The 17,723-nt window shown below is 46.8% G+C and overlaps 1 protein-coding gene across 5 annotated transcripts in view; it reads left to right on the top strand.

Moving 5' to 3' along the window:
• nectin1b (nectin cell adhesion molecule 1b) overlaps positions 1–17,723 on the top strand; it is a 155,125-nt gene that overhangs the window by 38,071 nt on the left and 99,331 nt on the right. For all 5 annotated transcript variants that reach the window (XM_047593845.1, XM_047593846.1, XM_047593848.1 and 2 more), the window contains exons 2-4: positions 13,022–13,393; positions 14,995–15,294; positions 15,644–15,761. In XM_047593845.1, the coding sequence (XP_047449801.1) occupies positions 13,022–13,393; positions 14,995–15,294; positions 15,644–15,761 (790 nt within the window). The remainder of the gene's footprint in view (positions 1–13,021; positions 13,394–14,994; positions 15,295–15,643; positions 15,762–17,723) is intronic.

Below are 17,723 nucleotides of genomic sequence, written 5' to 3'. Positions count from 1 at the left end.
TCACACTGGCGTTGGCTGGCGTCCACAGAGGTGTAAACCGTGCTTTGTTCCCTTCCTGATCCTCTCCAGACGTCAGGAAGAATAGAACCAAATCCAGTGGCCGCCCAACAAACTCTGTGTTCGGAGTAAGGATCGCGGCCTTAAGTAGAAAGTGATCACGAGTTACCGTTGGTGTGGCTGTTCCTAGTGGGAGAAGTCGAAAGAAGAAAAGGGACCGAGGGTGTGTAAACAGTTGGCACATGTCACACGCATGTGTTGACACTGTTTGTGTAATTAACTTGCACTGCCAAAAGGTGGAGGCCAAATGGGGAGGCGAAAGCCGAAGCACGCCTCTAACGTCTTCAACGTTTGTTTTGGGATATTCTATAGGTTGAACCATCTCCACGAGGTACAAGGAAAGGCAAACACGAGAAAAGGCCAGGCAGTAGCTGCAAATGGAGATGTGACCTAGCACTTCAGCAACACCTTCACCCCCTCCCTCGTGCAAAGCCAGTTTCACACCTCCTTGAAAACACTACAGGAAAAGTGTGAGCGTGCTCCTTTCACCTGTCGGCGAAGCCACATTTTTCATCAAATATCTAAATGCGGAATAACAAAGCGGGCAATAGCTTGCACGGATCCGCTAATTAGTGGTGCGTTGTAATGGACTGTTTGGTGCAATACGTCATTAATAAGTGCGTGAAGAGAATGGCTCCTTTTGTTGTCTGCATTCATTCCGAAGGCCTGAGTCATTTACGTTTAATCGTATACACAAAAAGCGTGTGTTTTCGTCTCACATTTTCATTAAAGTTAAATTATGGCGGACATTTTTTGGAGTAATGATTCCGTTTAGTCAGATAAGAAGTATGAAAACGAACAGGTCTGACTCTAATCCTCGTTTGACGATGTCTTAAAAAGCTCTTTGTCATGTCCATTTAGTCGCTTTTGTCAGCAACTTTATTTTCTCACAGCAGACCAAAGGGAGATTACAAAACCGCATTAATGTGATAAAAACTGAAGCACAATGCGTCTCTGTGCTCGCTGAATCATATCAAGAAAGACCAGCTAGGTGAGTGCGTGGGAGGAGGGATCCACAAACCTGTGAAAATGGAAGTTACTCTGGAGATGAAGGCAGCGATGAGTGGTGTGTGGGACACGGTTTAAGATACCTCTCGGTAGAAGTCACCCAACCTTTGAGGTCTTATCCCACGGCTAAAGCTATGGTATTAGGTTTCATTTTATAGATTACAGTGAGATACGGTGTCAAAAGGAGAACATTTTCTCTTATGTGGACTTGCGAGTGGATAGCCCACCGCAGTGGGGATGCAGTTTCTATCCTAAGTATCCACAGCAGCTGCAGGTATCTTAATTCCCTATCACCCCCCAACTCGAGCTGGAGTAAATTGAAATGTCCATTTCTGGATTATGACTCCAGAGAGCATGACCAGCTGTTCCAGTTTGTGAGACCCTGCTTTCAAAAGCAACACCGGTTACGGCAAGACAGTGCGGCTGATGCACTATAAACTCTGCGACTCGGGGTAACTCGTTTGGAGAGGCTTCAAGTAAACTTCAAACATCTCTTTAATGATCTGTAATCCCTTGGCAAGCGTTCAGTGGGCAGCCTGGCCACAGATAGTTTTTTTTTACCAGAATGTAGAAATCCATGATGAAATTAAGCCTTTAGCTGGGAGGAAATAAAAAACATGTCGTGATTGTGACGTGATTGTCGCTCTATTTTAGTCGGGACAGTTCCACTCAAAAGAATCTTGCTTGTGCATGATAAAGACTTTCCCTTTCTGATATGACAGCTAGAGGGAAGTAAAAGGAGGAAGAGGTAAAGGTTTCTTTGCAAGCCAAAGCAGCACTGTCAGGAATAAAAAAAAAAAAAATGTCCAGGTTGGGTCTTAATGGAGCCATTGATCCCAAGCCAGTGGAGGACACATCCAACAGGGGGCTGGCTCACAGCGAGGAGACAGGTGTTCGCTCGATATCTGTCCCACTTCTCTGACCTTAAAGCTTTTAATCAGCTCTGCCAGGGAGCTTGTCAATCCTGTCAAACAATGAGCAGCCCACAGTACAGACACAGTAAGGGAGGCCAACTCCAGGGTAAGAGCTCTAAATAATGCGCCCTGTACCTGTGCATGCGGCGTGCAGCTATTTTGTCTGCGCTCCCCCAGGACGGGCCCCGGCGTCTCGAAAAGCAGGCGGCAGCCTGAACCGTGTCAGCAGATTTCAAAGGCTGTTAATGTCAGAGCGTAGGCTTCACGTGACTGATTTCATCCGGGATAGCGTTTGTTTGCGGCCCCGAGGAAAAGCGCCGCGTTCGCTTCCCAGGCCGTCGGCGGCGTCGTGGGAGGACATGGCATGCTAAACGGATCTCCTCATCCAAAAGCAGTATATCTCCCTATTGCTCGGGTGGCGGAAATTTCTATATGGCTTAAATCCGGTCAATAGTAATACACAATCAGTGCGTGTCAGCTGTGCCATGTCCCTCTGTGATTCATCAAAGTCGCACGAGTCGAAACCCGTCCCGTTCCGCTCCGCCTGGCTCCCTTCACTCCGCGTCCTCCTGCATTTGGAGTCCGAATTGGCACGCTGTGAAGTTAACTACAGAATATCTTTTAACACGGAGGGTAATTACGGCGCCGGTTTTGATTGCAGTTAATAGCGCAAGCTGTCAGCGGAGCAGTCACACAGCAGTCACACAGTCACAATTTGGCCACACTGAAATCGCATCGAACTGCACAATTATCTCCAGTCAACGGCGGCTCTCTCCACCTTTGTTCACTTTGCCCCGACGGGACCAGGTGACACGTTTCAAATTTAAATGTTGACATTTGCGGGAAGTGATTGGTAAATCCACAGATTTGTAGCCCTTTCATTGTGACTAAAAGCGCGGATCCCACTCCTCAGTAGCATTTTCTTTTTTTAAAAAAAAAAAAAAAAAGCTAAATTCCTGACTTCTTTTATAACGTGAGCCCACAGCCCACCCACTGTGGTGTTTTCAGATGAAACTGAGAGACGCCCAGAGAGCCGTTTCAGGACTCCTGATTCCTTAGATTGATCATCGCTCCCATTCTTTCTCTTTCCAGTCACATATGAGGAGTGCCCGTCCTGTTTTTGTTTCCGCGCGTCTTTGAGAATGTACCGAGTGGTTTTTGTATCCCGGGTCTCTATGTCAATAGACATTGTTCGACATCTAACGACCAGTGGAGACTGGAGTAACTCATACCACTCGAATCGGTTTTCAGACTCCTTTCCCCTTGCTGTGGCTTTGTGGTTCACTACTTATGTCTCCATGCCAGTTGCTTTTCTCTTGAAAGGCCAGTTGCAAACTGTGCAGGCATTTCAGTCTTGTTATTATTTCGTGTTTGCTTTTAAAGCTTTCCATCAAAAATAATGTTGCAGCGTGAAGAAGGAAATGTGGCGAAGCCTGAAAAATAGCTGCGCGAGAAGTCCCTTCTGCCAGTGTTATTATTATTATCCCGTCTTTAAGAGTAGTTCATCTTTGTTAAGTTTGCCCTTGCCCTCATCTCAGAATATAATGGCCTTCAGAGAAACGAATGAGTGGCGTGTAAGCTGAGATCTGAGATATTTCATAATATCTTCGCACGCTGAAAGACGCTGCGCGGAGAACACGCCGAGCCGCGAGAGTGCGTCGTATACGACGCAGCTCGGGGACCGGTGGGAAAGACAATACTGGATCACAGCTGGAAAGCACATGCAACAGAATATGAACATGGTCCTGAGATGTGGTGAGCATTCCAATGGTTATATGTATGTGGAACATGGAGCCGTGCTCGCCTTGGAAAGATAGGCTGTGGTCGTGGTTTAGGAAATGGTTCAGCTCTGGCCTCGGAGTTCTGCAGAGGGCCGCTGGATTTCATAGAGGTTTATGATCAAAAACACACATGAAAAAGAGGAATTTGGCAGAGGCCAGAATTCAGCGTTCACTCTGGAACCGTGAGTGTTCCCATGTAACCATCTCTGCCACATGTTAGCATCAATCACGTCTCTCTGTTTACATGTCACGCTTGCTGTTGGTGCTTCTACTGTAACTTCAGTCATTTCCGTATTTTCCGAGAGGCCTGTTCAGAGTCAAGGCCACGGGGGGATTCAGGGGATCTGAAATAAACCTCGTGGCAAACTGCGATCTGAATGTCATAGTTAAATTGCAGCAAATAACGCCTATTAAAATGTACATGCCCTGCCAGAGTGAAAAATAATTCAAAAACAAGATAAAATAACATGTTCAGGGATAAGGCATATCAGCGTATCTAAGTTTATCAGCTTAAGTTGCCGTGCACATTCATTCCTCCAGTGGTGAAATCAGGATACTAATCCATGCCTAAATGATGTGACTGCAGGGCAAAATTCATAATCGTGTTTATTTGTTCTTAATTCCTTGTACACGTGCTCAGGCATGACTGTTTGATACAGTATTAGAGCGGTGCTACCGGTGAGTAGATTTTAGAGCCTTTAGTTAGTTGGACCATCACACTTAGAGCGGCTGGTAATCAGCTAAAGACGAGCTATTGTGACAACATTTCTTTTGAGCCGTTTCTGAGTCCCATGGTGATCATGACTCAGACACATACTAAGTGTGCTTGTTAATTGATAGCAGACTGGGGCTTCAGCCCACTGCCCACTCCAGCTGGAGTGTGAATTCCCTCTCCTATATGTTAATGGATCTGCGGAATAAATGGCCTGTGCCGGCAGCGCTGGAGAAAAATAGCTCCGTGTAACAAACCAACAAGCAGAGCTGCGTGCACGCTGCCCCTGCTGTCCTGTTTACGTCCCAACCACAATTAGCGATGCACTTTGATGACAGCTAGTCCTTCGTTTTTTTTTCTCCACGTGTCCTTAAAAATGTATGATATGCACGACATCGGTTTATTTCTAGAAATCTACGGAGGACGCTCCGATGTAACTCCGAGCGGAAATGTCTGAAAAAAAAATCACAAGTGACTCTGATCAAATATTGATCGTTCGTTCTCTTTTCTTGGTTTAATAAGCCACCGGTCATGCAACAGCGCTCCTCGCCGTGCTGCTGGACCTGTTTATCCCCGACAGGCTTCCTCCATCCTGCATGCTTGTAACATATCAGCCGGCCTTTGTCAAAAGAGGAAAAAACTCCACCAGCAAAGGTCAGCGCAGGTCAGATGCCAAAAACGATATTCTGTCCTCCCACTGAGTATTTCTAAAGGTCACCTTGAATGCTGTGTATGGATTTACACCCGTACAGTGTTGTTTTCACAGGCGGAAGGTTTTTCCACATCACATTTCCATTCCTGTGCGCGGCCAATAATTGATCATCCCGTTTCCGCTGAATAGTTGTTTGATTTCTGAAATCTTAAGGTTTTTATAATGTATCCAGCCAAGTGTTTGGCACAATCGCGTGGACATATTCAGTGTTTGTGCTCTGTGCAAGACTTATCTTTACTTGTGGACAATGGAACAGATGGTGTGAGAGAAGGATTTGTCATGCATGGTTGTCCGGGGCCAGACTCTTTCTCAGCACTTTTTGGCAGGACTTTATATGCATTTCATGCCGTATTTGCCGAGCGCTTCGCTGAGGTATAGGGTACCGCTGTGGCGCCGGCTCAATCAGAGCCACCCCCGTCCTATACGCCCCTCTCCAAAGGCATTCTTATAGATAATCCTGTGAGCTTCATTGTCCGATGCATATTCAGGGAGGATGTCTGTGGTACACACGGCATTAATACTAAGTCATGCATGCAAAATGAGCAACTCTTACAACCGGTGGTGATTAAGGCTGCAACAAATTATGAATTATTCAGCCAACTATTTATTTTAGATGGATTGTGCGATTTTTATAATCTAAAAAAGTTTCCAGGGCCCAAGGTGAATTCTTCAAAGTGCGCTCAGCCAGGATTTAAAAGCATGAAATCTTCATAGCGGGGAGCTAGTTAATAGTTTTGCATTATTTTCAGAAGGGATTAATCTAGAATTAAAACAGTTTTTATCACAAATGATGATACATGATACATCTGAGGAGAAATCAACCTGTACATTAATGTCGGTGTGCATCCTTTTCATTATATTCCGTCATGTCTGAACCTCTTCCTTCCCTGCTGCAGACTCCATCCCCGACCATAAATCTCGAGGAGAAGCATGCTCTCTGCAGCAGCCGTGTTATTGTGCTCTTATGTCGACTGTGTCAAACGTATAAGTGGACACGCGGCCTCTTTGTCGCCCCGTGCTGATACAGAAATTTCCACGGGAGGCGCGTTGCCTGCAGCTACGGCCCTGCTCCACTTTAATATCCTGAGTGCTGTAATCTGCTCACCGCGTCTGACCCGCTGTGTGTCACTCTCGCTGCTTACCCTCCTCCTTAACTCCCCAAAATCCTCTGCATCACATTTATGTAACCCCACCTCATAACTCCTCCTCCTCCTCCGCCTCCTCGTTGTCGTCGCTCCGGGCCCGGGCCTGTACCTGTGACTCGGCCTGTCTGAGAGCATAATGCATCACTTCGCTGCGCGCCCCGTGGCCCCCTTTTTTATTTATTGATCGGCCCTTTCCCATTAAGACATCCAGCAGCTGCCGTTGTTTGAAAGCCCAGGGAAACTCTTGCATTATTGAAAAATAACCGGCGTGCATCATCGCGAGCGCCGAACCCATTCTGGAGATGAGATGCTTTGTTGACTAATTGTCTGGTCCGTGAAAGTGCTCCCCGGTGTCTCGGCTTGAGATCCGTCTGATAAAGCGAGTTATTATCTCGCCGTTATAACATTTTATTTCCGATAGCACGCTTTTAGACCCTGTTCCTGGATCTGCTCTTGGGCGCTCTGTCAGACACCCAGCCAGACACACACACACACACACAAAGCTGTTAACGGCCGCTGTCATTCATTAACCAGGTGAGGCATTGGCTCTTTTTTGCTTGTAGCCGGCCATTTGTTTGCTGACGGTTGCTTGTTATCTGATATCAGCGGGTGATGTCATCTCGTCATTTGGCCAGGTAACGTCAGCTCTGTTTGTTTTGTGTCGTAGAACCGAAACCATGGTGGCCTTGTTTAGTTAAGCTGCAGGGAGAGGGAGGAGGGTCAGAGCTCTGTGATACTGTGTTTACACTCCCTACATGCTATGCTCTCTCTCTCTCTCATCCCACTCTCGCTCTGTAGGGCAAAAGCCTTATTTTTGGCCCAGCTTTGTCATTGCCTCGGTCAAAGACAACTAAAACCCCAGCTCGCTTCCAGCCGTTTCCTTTTAGAATAGAATAAGGAAGGGAGGCAGAAAAAAAAAGGGGAATTAATTACAGAAAATCCACAGGCGCCCGTTTTCCCCGATGTAAATGTGGATGCAAAGAGGAGGACGTCCAGGCGTTCCCGAAAGGGCATTAAGAGACTCCACTTTGTCATCCGGACGTGGTTCTTTGAAATCAAAATGGTTGTAGTAGTGTTTCATTCAAGGATGAGTCATTATCCCGCTGAACTAAGATGAGAAGCTCCGTTGCGGGCGAACAGATGCATCCCCTTGACATTTGAAATGCCTTAAAGCTACTGAGAGGAAATGTGTGTGTGTGTGTGTGTGTGCATGTGTGTGTGCATGTGAGTGCATGTGTCCCTCCTTCCCTCCCGTGTACCCCGGAAACGACGGATGCCGCTACATTAGGCGAGAATCGGTGCGCACAGCCGAGTAGCCCCGATGCCACGCGCCGCTGACCTGAAAGTTGTAATTTCATACGGCGCTAACACGTCATTACTCCTCAGACAAACAGACCAGCGTGGCGTAGTTAAAATGAAACTCGCAGCGCTTTTTTCGCGGCGCCGTCCCCCAGATTGGGACGTTTCCTGACATAATAAATAATCCCTATAATCATTAACATTTACAGCGCGGCAGATGTTACGTTGTCCTCAGTGAACGAGTGTGTTGTACAAAAGAGTATTTCAAATTTGAACCAGATAGTGGAAAATTAGGAACAGGTCTACTAACCATCTGTTCCGGCGTGTTTTTTCTTTTCTTTTTTTTTTTCCACTTGCCTCTGTAGTTGGATGTTTGCTTGGGGAAACAGAGGGTAAAAAGAGCTGCTTTGGCAGGTACACCTTTGTTTACCCAAGAGTCCTGGCTGAAGCCCCGTCAGATAGAGTCTGAGCGCGGATTAAAATAAATTCATAATACATGCCGAGTGACCACAGTCGACTAGCAGCAGACTTCTTCTTCTTCTTCTTCTTCTTCTTCTTCTGGCAGACGTGCTCTGTCTGCAGGTATATATAAAAAAAAAAGAGTAATATCATCATTTACTTTGCCAAGAAAAAAAAAATCTATTTGTTGCGTAACATAAGCAAAATGCCACTGGATGAGCTCTAAATTACTCACCGACAACAAAAACAGGAAAAAAAAAAAAAAAAAAAATACAGGAGGAAAATGTTCCACCAGGGGAATAAACAAGGAGCTAATGGGAGGGTTTTTATGTGTGTGTGTGTGTGTGTGTGTGTATGTGGGCATGGATTTGGACTCCCCCTAAACACCCCATGTGTGGTCATGAATAGGGTAGCACAGAGGCCTGTGCCATCGCCGTGGGAACTGGGACTGCATTAAACAGTCATTATCCCGAGTGGCTCAAGCCATGTTTTATCTATCAGCATCCCACTTAAGCAGCGGTGGAGTAACCGAAGCGTATCACGCAGGAGGAGATGATGTGTCTCCATGTGATAAGCTTTAAATCTGCACTTGGCGAGAGGTTTACACCAAAAATACGGAGCTCTGGATGAGCCCGTCGTGTCTCCCTGCGAAACTTACATTTGACCTATTTATTCAGAGTGTGCGGACGGGGGTGTGGAGGAGGTGGGGGGGGTCGGCGGAGAGCCTTCCCCCGTTCCGAGGGAGGCGGCAAAACAAAACGTCGCCCCTCAAAAGTCGTTTAGATCCGAGTAAGATGCGGCTCAATGGCATCAGAACGTTACACGTTTCTTTGGGTTTTTTGAAGTCTTCAAAACTTCAAACGGAGACGTCCCGCTGCCGTGCGGGACTGACGGCGTGCCACGTTGCCGGGTGCGGCTTTAAATAGAAGACATTAATGAGCGCTTCTTCTAAAATATGCATTCGGCTCCATTTAATCTTCGCCTCCTTCACACCGCGGCGGCTCGAGGTGAATTATTCTGAACTCTTTCTGACTCGAGCGCAAATGGATTTCTCTGGATGAGCGTTGCCCAAGTAATGCCAAAAGGGCCAATAATTGCCTTCTGAAATATGGTTTGTTGGCCTGTTCAGCTAAAAAAAACCCCAAAGACAAGAGCGCTACGTCAATCGTGAGATGAGTTGCCAAATAAATTTAAAAAAAAAAGAGAGGTGGGATTTATGAGATGGGACCGTGGATTTCAAGTTTCACGGAGCTGTTGTTGTTTTATATGCAGAGTGAGTCTGGCTAAACGTTGCACAGAAGAATATCTGGGACTGATAAACGTAACACATCTTGACTCAGAAACTTTATTTTCCTCCACTGCGGAGAGAAAAGGCAAATATTGAATGTTAATGTTTCTCATTCGTTCTGATTTGTTACCGAGAGGAATCGATTGTTGCTTTAGCATTTATCTTTGTTTTCCCAGCTGGGGATATAAAGCGGCTAATGCGGCTACATTCAGACTTCGGGCTCCTGTGATCTCTGAACTCTTTGGAAGTGAAGTCTACCCTGCGCTTTTTGTGTTTCCTCGGACATTGTCCACGAGACCGTCTGACTGAAGGCTGTTATCCGGCGCGGCTTCTCCTGCACAATGTCCTCGGTGCCATATGCACGCAACACAAAGGAACACACTTTTCCTCTTCTGCCTGACAGGCCGGATCTTATTACAGCCGAGCGGTCGGCGCGTAGCTCTTGCGCTATCGGTGTAAGGCCAGACGGTGCGGCAGCTGTTTTAATAGCGCCCCTTATGTCCCCCTTTGGTTCCAGTCAGCTCACCTGGTGTGAATCAAGCGACTCTTATTCCTGCCAGCTTGGACGTGCTATGGGCTTTGTTTGTTTGTTCTCACAGAAATAAGCCTCCTCTCTCCGCCCGGTGACTTAAGGCAGTGCCTGGCCTCAGGTGCAGCGGAACATGACTGTCCCCTCCGTCACCCTCTTGTCAGCGTGAGAACAAAGCAACAGCAGCAGCGCTGGAGATAACGCCGGACCCGTAACACACCTACAAATCTTCCCAAAGCTCCGCCCTCCTCTTTGTTTTCCGTCTCCCCGGTTTTGCATCTCCACTACTTCGCCTGTCACTTTTTCTTTGTTGTCCTTCCTTTTGTTTTTGCCCCACTCCTTAACTCTACCTCCCCAATGCCTCTCGGATATATACGAGCCCGCTCCTCTATGGTTTTGCCACTCTGTCGTGTAGTCTGTAATTACAGCTTTGCTGTGTGCTCAGCCAAGGACTCCTACAGTCCTTGAGCGAATGGGGTCCCAGTGGGCGCCCCTGGCCCTTCACGGAGGGGATTTGGGCTCTGTGGCTGTGTAATTATGCCTATTCCTCTGGTTTCCATTTGCGTGAGCTGCTGTTTATTCGGTTCAATCTGGGTTGGGAACATCAGACTCAAAAGGAGAGGAGGGAGGGAAGGAGGGAGGGAGGGAGGGGCGGCAGCTTCTCGCATGGCCGACCCCTGCCAGTATTGTTTTAGAAGTGAAGTGGGTGAGGTCTGGCCAGGTACATATTTATGCGTTTTTACAGTCCCCTCTGCACACACAGCTACCCCCACTTCTCTCCGACTTAAGATTAAACTTTAACTAGTGTTGTCACACAGTAAATTGTGTTTGCTATTTCAAAAAATATCATACTATCGCTGCCACAACTGGTAATCTAAGCTGCGATAAAATGGAGTAAAGCTTTGCCCCGAGGTGCGCGAGGACACAGGTGGTTCTCGAGGTACACATGACAAGGTTGCCAGTCCTCTCTGTCAAACTGTATTAGTAAATCAATCTGTCATCTTCAAATCCCCCAAGTTTAAATCTCTACAGAGGGGGGGGCGGCCGTGCTGATGTGGCCTGAAGGAAATGAAAGATGATGTGCTCTCAGTACCTTCAAAAGGTTGTCGCTTTGTTTTGTTTTGTTTTTTCCCCATTTTTTTAATATGATTTGATGTAGGCAGCAAAGGCAGTATTTGAGTGAAAGCACATAACAATACCCAGAATTGCCTTTCTCTCATAATGCATCGCTTTCTTGCATAAGCCATTCAACCTGAGAGTTGTGCGCCCGCTGCGAACGATGGAAAAAATACATTGTTAATCTTAATGGTCTTCTACCCGGAGTCTGCACCATTTCCTCTCTTCGTGTTTTTGTGCCCTGATGTCCTTCGGCTGACTTCCTACAGTTTTTACTAGAAAAATCTTAGCGTAATAGTCGCTGCAAGACAGCTTGAGACCCTGCACGCACCCCCGAACTCCTTCCTCCCCCCACTTTTCGCATTCTTGTACAGTTAAAGATTGACTGCATCAGATATCGTTCTCGGTGAGCTTTTACAGAAATGGATCTCTCTCTTGTGAGTTTGTGCACGTTTTAAAGCTCCCCCCCTGTGGAAACTTTAATTCTAAAGGCAGCGATTATCCACCATTGTTGATGCCGTTAAAGAGCCGCGGTGTTTGTTCCGCGATGTGTTTAGTTCACCGGTTCTCCACTCGAGGCCACGGCATATTTCCTCCCCGTTTATGACTGGGTTCACTGGTGACTTTATGAGTCCAATGTGATTAACGGAGGAATTTCAGTCTTTCTTCCTGTGGGTCCTCGTCTATCCATGAGAGGTAATTACAGCTGCGGCTGGTCGTAAACACGAGCGCAGCCAGGGGTTGTCGGACCGGGAAATGGGCCATCATCGGGCTTCACCTGGATAAGGAGCGTAAATCACAGGGTGAGATAACGGAGACGCGTTGTGATGGGAAGCCCTGCGATGACACATCTGTTTATACTGCGCTCGTTGTTAACACTAGATCCAGTGTGAATCAAAGTTGTAGTTGTTTTTCTGTATTTAAATTCAAGAAGGAAAAAAAAAAGGACAGGAAGTGAGAGCTTCAGCATCGACCAAGGTGACATCTCCAGATCGATTACGACGTTCAGTTTACAGGGATATCAAATGGAGGAAAAACATCCTCACTTTTGGGGAATCTGGAGCCACTTAATGTTTGGCATATTTGCTTAATGACTGGTAATTAAAAGGCTATCAATACTGTTGTCGCTTAATTTTCTGTCGGCCTGCTTCTAATTATTCCACTTCCAGATAAAGCAGGAAGAGCAGGGTGGAAAATTGAATTGAAGGATGTGAACTTCTAACGTTAAATAAAAAGAAATGAGTTGGAGAAAGAAGGGAATTTGACACGTTTAGCATGAGGTCAATATTTGCATGAAAAACTAAGCCACAGGCGAGTCTGAAGGTCCTTCCTTACTAATTGGCCTCTTTTTTTTTTCTGCTACCAAACTCGGCTTAGATAGAGAGGCAGAGGTAGGTAATTACTGGGGTTTTTAATAAAGCTAATGTGTGTGTTCTCATTGTTTTGAGTGCTTACACAGGACTCCACATTGTTTCTTTTAATAGGAGCTCCAGGCGGTCATTGAAGTATTTGCGAGTAAAAAGTAATTAAAATTACAATGGGCTACCCTGCGTGTTGCCTGGGTGGGTGGAGGAGAGCTGAGCAGGCGATGACTCGGCTCCAACTCACTGCCCTCGCACTCATTCATTAGTGATGCATTGGTTCCCGCTCGGCCCTCCCATCTCATCAGAAACGGTACATTTTCGCGGACAAAGACCCGGGTTGTATGGATGTTCCCATTGTGACAATAACAACTCCCAGAAGCCGTAACACACGGCCGCCACCAACTTTATACGCTGATGTACAGGGAGCAGACGTGTCTGTGGGATAGGGCTGTGTTAGGTTGAATCCATGACTTTGACTGTGAGTGTTGCGTGCCTGCACTACCTAGGAGGCTAAATTGACTCCTTGACTTTCGGTGCATGTACTTGCTATTGACCGAACTTCCCGTGCGTGGCTTCGAACACTTGTTAATTCTAATTAAATGTTTTTTTTTCCTTTCCGTCCTCTCTTTGTCTGTAGCTGGCAGTGGACAGATGGTACAGATGGACCCCAGCAAGTCTGGCTTCGTGGGTTCACAAGTGGAGCTGCGCTGCATTTTCATCAACAGCAACCCGCCGGTGAAGATCTCCCAGGTCACCTGGCAGAAGCTCCTCAATGGCACCAAACAGAACGTGGCCATAGCCAACCCGGCCCTGGGCGTGTCCGTCCTGCCGCCCTTCAAGGAGCGGGTCAGCTTCAAGCAGGCGGCGGTGCGCCATCGCACCCCGTCCCTGGAGGACACCACCATCATGTTCTCCAACCTGCAGCTGTCCGACGAGGCCGCCTACATCTGCGAGTACACCACGTTTCCTGCCGGGAACCGGGAGAACATGGTCAACCTCACCGTGTATGGTAAGTTGTTTTCGCGGCTTGATTATCTCCACAGAAGCGGTAAAACATCCGACGCTGCCCTGCACCTTGCCTCAAACACACAGGTTAGCCTTGTTAAATCCAAAGCGTGTCACTGCATCAGCATTTACGTTCGACGGTGGCGTTAATTTCCCCAAGGCGTTGTTTGCTGGTGAATACCATGTATATCTGAACGTTAAAGAAAGCATAACAACCATATTACATGGAGGCTTTGAACTGAGTGAAGTAATAGATTTCCCAGCATCAGGAAGGGAAACGTGATCTTTTATTGTGATTGAATAAAATTGAGATCTCCAAATCTGGCGTAGCTTTCTCCGGGTAGCAACGGAAAGAGATGAGATCGCATGTTCAACGACGAAGATACAGAGTAGACTGTGTAACTCTTGCAGATCAACGACTATGTAAACAAACCGTGAGCCAAGAACTCAGGTTCGACATCTTAACATCAGTTAGGGTTATTTCCTCAAACGTGTTGTTGCTTGTCTGATGAGTAATCTCATGGATGTAGCACACGTCGCCCAAATTTGGTCTCCCTTTGTCTTAAGGCAGCAACAAAACATTTTTGTGAATCAGATAACGCTGGGTCAAGCTGACATCTTCCAGTCAAGGAAAAGGCTAAATAAAAGCAACTTTTACAGCTCTGCTCTGCTGTAGTGCTTTCCTGCAGGCATTTTTTTTTTTTTTTTTGGGAAAACTAGGTTGGATTCTTTTAGAACACCTCAAACCAGATGCTCTCTCTCAGTGCGCTGAAGCTCACAGTATAAATATGCTGTTTACAGTCAACACGCCTGCGATTGGTTTGTCGCGGTCGGGTCCGCGAGCCTCCTCTCACTCCACCTTGACGCAGAGTAACATGTTGTGAAAATCTTTTTTGACCGACTCACAGCGTGATTATTGACATGTTGTTTAACACCAATCCTAGATACTTTTCTTTCTTTTTTTTTCTTTTTTTTTTTTAAAAAGAGGAAACTGCTCCAGAAAGCGGTCAATAAAAATGGCAGGTGACATGAAAATCAATAAAACCTCTTCAGAGTGTGTAATTTGGCTTGAATAGTCTCATCATTTCGCGGAGGGAGGGAGGGAGGGGGGGTAAAGAAAAAAGGGGGAATGCTCGAGATTTGCAGCTTTGAAGAGGTTGTGCGCCGACTTTGATTAGGGAGCTAATTAGAAATTAAGAGTTGCTCTCCATTGAGTCCCGGTAAAAAGAAAAAGCACTTGACTTAAGTAGTCTCTTCTTAGTCAGCTCCGAGTCCACAGTTTGTGTCACTCAGCCTCGCGGGACTGTTCAGGCTCCAGTGGCTCGGGAACCCGTGTGCAGATAACCGAGCGGCCACATTCAAAGAGGCCTCTTCATGGCCTATCTCATTCAGTGGCGCATTCGCTCCTGCTCAAGCCTGCCTTTTGATCTGCTGAGAGTAGATTGCTAATGGCAACTCACAGAGGATTCAAATTGGACGACTGGGCGGGCGAGTGGTTTCCACGGCTTAGCTTTGACGACCGAACCTATTTTCATGTCAGCCTCTAATTCATTTCTGATTGTCGACGGCCTGACGCTAATCAGGTTTTGTCTTTTGACCCTACAGCTCGGCCCTTGACGCGCATGACCTTGACGACCCCCACGATCGTGGCCAGGTCTCAGAAGCGCAAGATGACCGTGGCCACCTGCGTGTCGGCCAACGGGAAGCCCCCGAGCGTGATCAAGTGGGACACCAGGTTGAAGGGCGAAGCCACGTTCCAGGAGACCCGCAACCCGAACGGGACGGTGACGGTGCGGAGCAACTACGTGGTGACGCCGAGCCGCGAGACCCACAAGCAGAAGCTCACCTGCATCGTGACATACCGCACCGAGAGGATCGCAGACAGCGTGGTGCTCAACGTGCAGTGTAAGGACCGTTTATCGTTTATTTTTAATTCGCTAACTTTTAATATTTTTACAGAATTTTCAATCAACACCTCGTCTCGTCTGTGATCCCTTGACTTGAACACAGACCCAACTTTGACGTTAGTGTCAACGTGTAAAAGCTAAAAATAGGCAACTCTAGATAATAGGGAGGATTTAACTTCAACACAAGAATAGAAACGATGTCCCATGTGGATGAAGGGAACTGTTTTAATCTCCTTTTGCTAAACTGCGGCTGTGCTTCGGCAGAAGAACGGTGACACAGAGTTTTTTTTTTTTTTTTGGATTATGTTCCGGGGTGGGTGAACTGACGTCTCCGCTTTTTCTTGCAGACGAACCCGAGGTGAAGATCGAAGGGTTTGACGGAAACTGGTACCTGAACCGTCAGGACGTTCAGCTGACCTGCAGGGCCGACGCCAACCCCCCTGTCACCATCTACCAGTGGAAACTGTGAGTCTGACTAAACCGTAACGAAACCCCTTAAGGCTCAGAGGACAAGACAGCGAGGCTACATACTGTTTCGCTCATGTTCAATTTCTGGTGGGGGGGTGGAGAGGGGGGGTTACGTTTTCTTGGAGGCCCTTCCCAAGCAGGAAGGCAATTTCACAGAATGGCCTAGTTGAATGGAGTCTGCACTTCTTGTTTATTTCGAGGCGTGTACATATATATATATATATATACACACAAGAAAGTAATCTTTAAAGATAAAAACACACCAGCTTCCTTCATCGTCTTCAGAAATGTGTCTCCGTTTATTTGTTTGTTTAGAAAACGTGTAATGAAGATAAGGCCAGGACCTGAGGCAGAGCACAATGGGGGCTATTACAGCTGCAACACACACCCCTATCTGCCTGATGGTCACAGATACAGGGAGATAAATGCAAACAGAACGCGCTTTGCTTTGCTTTTGGGGGGTTTTCGCTTTGAAGTCTGATGACCCGTATGCAGGTAGAGGGGCAGCAAAGCGTCATTGTTAGTACCGCTGTGTTCTCAGGAGGACAGGGAGGCAGCGGTTTGTCCCTGACGCACACGAACACACTCGAGGCCCCGCAGCTGAAGGAGCAAGAGCCGGGCAGATTGAGGCTGCATACCACAGGGCTCACATCAGGCTTTCTGCCTCGGAGGCTATCGCTGCAAATACGCAGGAAGAGGAAATAAGAGATACAAACACGATTTCAAGGGTTGTGGGGAATTTCTAAATAACCCCAGGTTTGATTGTCTCTGAGGAATCTCGGGACCGTTGGTCTTGCCAAGATAACAAACATGGCCGCTGAGATACGGGCGGGATGGCGCGCGCGACGGTTTTCGCTGTACTTTGTACGGATCAAACCCTCCAGTGTGTTCAGATGACAAGTTTAAATAAATAAATAAGCTGAAAAAGGCAGCGCAGCTGTTTGAACTTAAAGCAAATGAGTCTTGGTTTTAAATTCGAGTATTATGTGGTGAAAGTGGAGGATGAATGTAGCAATTTGTCCTTTAATTGCTCAGTGAAGGCAAGGTTGAGAAACATGTCACTGGACTTGAGTGAATGTGGATTAATAGACCATTGTGCACTCATTGTATCTACTCTACTGACTACTGTTGGATTTTAATGAGGCCCCCCACACACACACTTTTCCTTCTTATACATAGATTTAGCTTTCATGGCAGAAACACTGCAGCGGAAACACAAGATTGGCTTGTTTTTTTTTTTTATTTTATTTCATTTTATAGGAGATTTAGGGAGATTTAAGGAGATAGTAAGGGAGCAGTGGGAGGAGGAGGAGGAGCAGGGTGAGGAGATGTGATCCAGAAAGACGAGGGCGCTGCGCTGACGGATAGGAGAGGACGGCCATTGCTGCACTGAAAATGAGATGCCAAATCTGTTGTGAAGGTTCCCCTGGGCTCCGCTGTGGAGGTCAGCGCAAGGCTGTGACAGAACGATCCGGAACAGGCTGGCAGGGCTCGCGTCGCAAAAACACACACACAAGCACGAGGGGTGTAGCCAAAACCAAGTAAATAGTCTTTGATACGGATGCACGTTACTTCCAAGCCAATCAGCTGTATATGCTGTGCACTACTTACTGGGGCAGTTATAGTTATACATATATATATGTGTGTGTGTGTGTAAAAGAATCTTTATTTTTTCCATCTGCAATTTTTTTTTTTCGTTTCCTTCTGACTTGACATATATACAGTCCTTGAGGAGCGTGTCTTGATATATTTTTTTCTTCCCTTAGAGCACACTGCCGGAGCTATTTCTCAAAATAGGTTAATTGGGAGCCTCGCTGAAAATGCAGAGACTAGGAAAACATTGTATCGAACTTTATTGTTTGTTTTTTTGAAAGGTTTGCTTGTATGAGCGTCCTCGGATTGCTGCGTACAATGTAGAGAGTTGAGAAGTAAAAGAGGGATGTAAGGTTAGGGAAGAGA

The sequence above is a fragment of the Mugil cephalus genome, chromosome 9 (genome assembly GCF_022458985.1).
Source record: "Mugil cephalus isolate CIBA_MC_2020 chromosome 9, CIBA_Mcephalus_1.1, whole genome shotgun sequence".
Taxonomy (NCBI): domain Eukaryota; kingdom Metazoa; phylum Chordata; class Actinopteri; order Mugiliformes; family Mugilidae; genus Mugil; species Mugil cephalus.
Note: the sequence above shows the minus strand (reverse complement) of the source record. Positions and strands in the feature narration are given on the sequence as shown.